This window comes from Triticum dicoccoides, chromosome 2A, assembly GCF_002162155.2.
Source record: "Triticum dicoccoides isolate Atlit2015 ecotype Zavitan chromosome 2A, WEW_v2.0, whole genome shotgun sequence".
NCBI classification, from domain to species: domain Eukaryota; kingdom Viridiplantae; phylum Streptophyta; class Magnoliopsida; order Poales; family Poaceae; genus Triticum; species Triticum dicoccoides.
The window spans coordinates 638,069,213-638,075,895 of NC_041382.1; the positions used below are offsets into that span (position 1 = coordinate 638,069,213).

Genomic DNA, 6,683 nt, shown 5'->3' on the forward strand with positions numbered 1-6,683 from the left:
TGCAATTATATCTAGCTAACGGATTTCGGTTTACCCACCAATGAGATAGAGCTGATGAATTTGGCAGCTCACGATGCCTGAAAGCACGCACGCAGTTAGGCACGGAGTGGTTGCTGCCGTCATGCAACTGCATGCTACTCTTTTGGTCATCTTTGAGAGGGAGGACGCGATAGGTTTGCCGAAAATAGGGGAGAGCGGACACGATAAGGGCGACCAGCGAGGATAGCTCGTCTTTGGAGCTCGAAATAGTGTTGACGCACTCGGAGACTTCCTTCGGTTCTCCACATGCACCGTGTTTGTTTGAACTAATCATCATACTGCCTGTAGCTATCGGTGAAGTAAAAAACCAGATTTAGTCTAATAGGAGTTGCAATGAGGCATAATATCAATCCGGGTGTTTGGTCTAGTGGTATGATTCTCGCTTCGGATGCGAGAGGTCGTGAGTTCGATTCTCGCAACACCCCTCTTAATCTTTTTATGAAGTTTTTTCCTGTGTAATGTAATATATCTCTGCAGGCTTTGGCAAATATAGCCTGCTCGATGGCCCAAGCCCAAGCAATCCCTCCTGTCCATGTGTTTCAAGCTCAAGCAATCCCTCCTGTCCATGTGTTTCCTGTTCAGCCCTTGGGTTTTTCTTCGGCTTTTTGTGCGGCCTGTTGGCCTGGTATCACTATCTCTCACTCAGTATCGTTCCGTTTACCCAGCCTGATGATCTCCGGCGTGATATATATTTAACCCAGTTGATGTTGGACGCATATTACAAATCCCGCTGAGTTATAATGCATACGATGATTTTGACCGCTGTCATTGATAGGTCGGGATCAGTAATTCTAGAACAGCTTCTCCGATCCTCTCATCAATTTATGCCTAATAATTTACGCAGCATCGGTGTCAGAGAAGGAATTATGGTTACATGCTGGTACTATGTCCGCCAATAATCAGGAGTGCGCCGACAGTTCGTGCCATTTGTCTGAACTTTCAGAGAGCTCTTTCGCCCAGGACTATGAACAGGACTGGAGTTGAAAAAACCAGGGGAAGGATTCATTAAACTTAATGTTGATGCTTCCCGACGAAATGAAAGGCTCCACGGGTGCGGTGGTCAGAGACGCTCGTGGTGTTTTTCTAGCTCCTGCTTGCTCTACCATTCAACATGTCGACGATGCTCAGACAGCTGAAGCAATAGCGATGCACCAAGGCCTTCTTCTTGCAAATACATTGGGCTTAAACTCAATCCAAATTGAGTCTGACTGAATTGAAGTGGTAAATGCTTGTGCTGGACATAAAAGAATATGGAATGGAGCTTCCGCAATTTATGCAGATTGATTTATTATGGCTCCCTGGGATGATTGGAAGAGTGGATTTCTTGCACCGTGTTAGAGAAAATAATGATGTACTACCTTTATAATTTGTGTTAGAGAAAATAATGATTTCTTGGTTTATTAGTCCCGTTTATAATTTGTGCTAAATTTTAATCAAAGATTTAACTGACAAAATGTCAGTGCATGTCAACAAAAATTATATTGTTGGATTCGTATTTGAATGTAGTTTTCAATGATATAATTTTTTGTAACATGCATGAACATTTTGTTAGTTAAATTTATAATCAAAATTTGGCACAGATTATAAATGGGGACCAATAATCCAGGACGGAGGTAGTAGCCATAGCTTAGCAAAATTTCAAGCACGTCCTGAAATAAAGTAGCCATGATGGCATTCCCTAGAAAAAATAAGGATCGTTCCACTTACGGCAACATTGATGTGCCTAGACCAAACGTTGATCTCCACGCCATCCTGCTCCACAACAAACCAGCAACATGATCTTCATTCCGAGTATTCCCTGTACGGAGGATACATTGGTTGGCTGAATTATCTTCTTAGTGCCAGATGCTGCCATGGCTGTGACTTTCAGCTGACCATTTCAAGCCGAGCAGCCAACTGGCCATATTTTTCTTTCACATCAACATCTCTTATCATACGGGCGAAAAACACATTATGTGAAAAGACTATGAACTCCACCAGTGAGCATTCAATCGTTTCAAACAACAATACAAAGCTTGCGTATGGCCAGTTTGGTGTTCTGAAATGTCAGATGTACATTTATCTTCACAAAAACTGGCTCACGGGACGAAAATTCAATCTATACACATGAATACTGTAGAAGTCTGAAAGTACGCTGTTCAACTATTGAAATCAAACACCTATAACCTATGTTCCTCCTCAAAACCCCTAGAAAATATGCGGGACTTTGCTCGCCAGAACACGCTCGCGTCTTTCGACATAGGCATGTGGGAACCATCCTGCTTTCCCCTTGCATTCACCTTCCGCCCAACCGTTGCTTGATATCTGAGTTTGGACAAGACATTGTCAGATTAATAACGGAAGCCACAAGACGGTATGTGCAGCTTCTAGGACCACGCATAGGGAACATTATTAACTTGGGAGAAGCTTACAGAGCACAGATATGAAAAGTACTATTTACCTTCCGGACGATAACGATGTCGCCAACTGATAAGTTAAGCTCAAACTCACTCTCAGCCTCGAAGGAATCGAGCGCCTGCATCATAAAGAATACAGAAAGCACATTTAATAAGCCTCCCAGATATGATCAACTTTGTGTACATCTGGCATGCTATCTTTATGTATTGTAAATATGTCACACCTCTCCCAGGAAGAAGTCGACGGAGTTAACTGCCTGATCAGCAGAAGTGGAGGCAAACATGCCATTAACTTCGTCATATGATGGTGGTGGCGGTGACATATAACTTTCTGCTGCAGGGGGTGGAGGTGCTTCGATTTTTTGGCGCTCAGACACCATCTAGCAATCAAAATAGTCATTCAATTCATGCATCAGTGTTTCCATATGCTTCATGTCGCACACTCTGGGATGTGCCAATTGAAAACTAAGAATTCAAGAAAATATAGCAAATGCTGGAATCTCATACTTCTTCTTCCAAATGGTCAAGGATCTCCAGGACTTTCTGATGATAAGTTCTCTCCGCCTCAACCTTCGGGCCAGAACGCGAATGTCAGTGACCACATAATTTTCTCACGATAATATATTGCATAAGATTTTTTTTAAATGGGCACAGTTGATGGTTACCATTGCAATGAGGCGTTGTAATGTCAATCTTTGCTGCTGCCCCTCTACAGCAGCCATAGCTGAAACCGCTTCCTTTCCTAACCCCACCATGTTTGACTTCAGTTCTTCAAGTTTATACTCAGCTGCCTCCAACTTTGATATCACGTCACTATTCCCAGCTGATTCTCTTACTCTGCTTTGACGCCTTGAAACTTCAACGACCTACGAAGGGCAAAAGTAAGATAAATACTGCTGTTCGTACAAAAGAAATGAAGTGCCCCGAGCACATAATTACTTATATGTTGTTCAAATTCAGAATGACTCAATTAAATTACATGATCTGACATTGTGACAAAATGATGCATGAAGTTCTTAAATGTAACATAAGCTTATCAGAACTGCTGATACTAAGTATTTAATTGGACATTGAAGAGCATGAATTGGAAAATTGGCATTGATATTGCTGCTTTGGAAATGATTAAATTTAACAGTTCAAGTGAAGGAAACACCCTTCAGATGAGAGGCTGAATTGATCTGTCCATATACACAGTAACAGTGTGATGGTTCCTCCACACAAAAATAACAAACGCGCAGTTGAGAAGCAAAGCCAGTTCAGAGAGTCCAGTTATATCCGTCATTTTACTCTACACATATGATTTACTCTACACATATGATGTTCTCCACTGTGCGTCTATGATACTTGCAATATAAGGAAGGCATGGCAGTAGAAGCATAAACTAAACATGCTATTATAGTGTGGAGTTGTGGACCATGTAGCTTATCTAGATCCTGAATGAGTGTTGTCCTCAACTACCAAATAACTACAAGGGAATTGCAGAATTATTTCTAACATCAAGAATACAATTTTATCATTGCATAAGATGTGCTTATATGTGAGCAAGGATTTTCACCTGAGCATCAGCTTCTTGCCTTACTCTGTCATATCTCTGGGCTAGATGTCTAGCATCCTCTAGAGGGGCACCCATTACCATTGCCCGTAGAGGCTCTGCCACCTAGAATTCAATAATTAATCACACACTGTATCAATACATATTATACCCTGGTTACACACTTAGATGTAAAAATATAAAAATAAATCTGTTCGGTTATACTCCAAATGATAATCTATAAGAATATCCATATAGGCATTTAAGGAGTTATGCATTTTCAAATATATATATCATATAGCCTAACAAGTTCATTTAACCATGTACATGAGTTAACATATAGTAAAAACTATGTGCAATGAAATTCATCAGGAGGATCTTGTCATAAGGTAAAGGGTAAATCCAGCACTTGGAAAATATACCTGAGTACCAAATGCTTTTAGCATGTTCCCGCGTTCCTTTTCTATCAGTGAACGCGCCTTTCCATAGTATGTAGCAGCTCTGGATAAAGTATTACCACTTGTGCATGTGTTTTCAATGCCATATTTCTGGCTATCATCAGACAATTTGTTCCCTGCAAATTTAGTATATGTAAATACATAATTAATAATATACCATGGATAAGTAATGCAAAGATAAAAATTACTCCCCTGAGCTAATATACAATTGGAGGAACATACCTATCTCCACTTGCTTAGATCCTGTCACTATGTAGCCCTCCACACCCCGAACGACGTCCCTTTGAAAATGCTGGCAAAAGATGCCAATGTTTTAATCCAAAGGAAACAATGTAGAAAGAAAAGAGACGATGAAATTGCGTTACTCATACTTTGGCAGCACGAGTGGATAAGTAAAGTTTTTCCAATCTCTGATGTAGTTTAACTTCTGACTCGTCTGTGAATGCATTATCAGAATTTCCATAGCCACCAGCCCCAAACTGCTTAAACACGCCCTGCAACAGTACATAGATGTTACAATATTATTTTACTCATACGAAAATTGGAAAGTTATATGTTTTGATGCCACTAGCAGGGATATACATTAATTTTATTATTATTTAAGTAGATACCATGTAGTATGTGTGGCCAGTTATAGCTCAGTAATATCTACTCAGTATAAAGGTTACATACAAGTAATTCCAGTTTTGCAATGCGTGAGAGGTAGTTGAAAATGGGGTGCTGTTGAATTTCCGCTTCACTTGGCAAAGCACAAGCATGAGTAGAAAAATACTAGTATGTGTAATTACAGTATTGCAAATTATAGGTCCACTTCAGAATCTTGAGATCGCCTTACTCAGCTGGTAGTTCTTACTATAAATACATGAACAAACATACATATTATGTAGTAAAGAAAGGATTTTGTTAAGTTCTAGAATGTTAACAGTGAACCACCTTCTGCATTTCCAGACAACATAGTTATCTCTGAGGCAAACATAACCATGATATGTGATAGTTGGCTTCTAGCCTGTAATACCATCAGCCCGAGTGCTCCTAAGGCAACGTAACACGTTTATTTCAGCCGATCATCCTACGATTGCGAAAGATGGATGCAAAGCAATCAGATTGGCAGCTAGGTACTAGTCTAAACAGTGTAATGCGACAGGTCACCCTTTGCTGAGTAAGGCCCCTCGCTGCGTCTTGTTCTCCGTACGTGCCGGATCTCCCTTGTGCTGCTGTCATGGCTGGAGACCTAAAAAAATGCCTTCGGATTTCTTCCCCCAAGGGTCAAGTTTTTGTGTGTGTGTATCCGGACAGATTGTGTTTTATGGGCTTATGGCAGTTCTATATTTGGACGATTAACGATGATTCATGAGCAATCCTTCGATCAGAAACCTAATATGTATACTTCAAATCAAACCTGTATTCCCTTTCGCTGTAAAAACTCAGTTATTTTAGAAAATAGCCAATTTGATCACCTCAAGCATTTCTCCGGTCTATGTATACTTCAAATCAAACCTAATATGTATACTTCAAATCAAACCTGTATTCCCTTCCCCCCACGATCAAGCACAGTAAATTGCCAACCCTCTATCTCCATCTATCCATTTCTCCGGTCTCCAGCATCAATATAGCCTACTAAGGTCAACTGCCTCTCTAGCACATACCCCACATAGATCAGACACCGAGCCAATTACAGGCACATCATCATCACCAGACCTCTACTGTGTGCGCGCGCCCAGCCCAGCCGCTCGGGGCACTCCACCCAGATCGATCGGAAAAACTGCCAGAGGCGGTCGGGCTCACCTGGCGGGCGACCTGCTCCTTGAGCCTGGAGGCCTGCTTCCACAGCGCCTCCATGGCCCGGATTCGCGGGCGGCGGCGCAGCAGACGGAGGGGGGGTTCGGGGAGGGCGGCCGGGCCGAAGGGTCGCGCGGCGCGGAGACGGCGAACGGGGGACGGCGGTTTGGTCTCCTCTCCTTTTACTTTTGGTTTTCTGACCGGGCGAGGCCGCCTGCGGCTTCCTTCCTCGGAGGATGTTTCGGTGGTGGTTGGCCCTCACGGCCGTACCAGGCCTCCCCACGCTGGAACCGCGTCGCCGATGGCCCGGGAACAATAAACGGCTCGGTCGTCCCGGGCCCGCGTGGCGGTGGGCGTAGGGCCTACGGGGAGGGCGTGATGGTTCGTTCGGCCGAGGAGACGCCTCCGTACGTCGGCTGTGTTTATCCTGCCAACCGCCTGTCGGCGCAAGCATTCCAATTTGTTTTTCGTTTTTTTTAA

At 42.8% G+C, this 6,683-nt stretch overlaps 1 protein-coding gene and 1 non-coding gene across 2 annotated transcripts; one reads left to right on the forward strand and one right to left on the reverse strand.

Annotated features, from left to right (window-relative positions):
• Positions 1–392: 392 nt before the first annotated feature.
• Positions 393–464, forward strand: TRNAP-CGG. The gene has a single exon. It is a non-coding gene; the product is annotated as a tRNA-Pro (tRNA).
• Positions 465–1,993: 1,529 nt separating this feature from the next.
• On the reverse strand, positions 1,994–6,473 carry LOC119355913 (SH3 domain-containing protein 2-like). Its single transcript, XM_037622797.1, has 10 exons — positions 6,210–6,473; positions 4,796–4,918; positions 4,647–4,716; positions 4,389–4,540; positions 3,991–4,092; positions 3,101–3,301; positions 2,943–3,005; positions 2,660–2,815; positions 2,480–2,554; positions 1,994–2,343 (listed from the first exon to the last, which is right to left on the reverse strand). Exons 1-10 carry the CDS (start codon positions 6,261–6,263, stop codon positions 2,227–2,229), a joined length of 1,113 nt encoding a protein of 370 aa, XP_037478694.1. The 5' UTR covers positions 6,264–6,473; the 3' UTR covers positions 1,994–2,226.
• Positions 6,474–6,683: the final 210 nt, after the last annotated feature.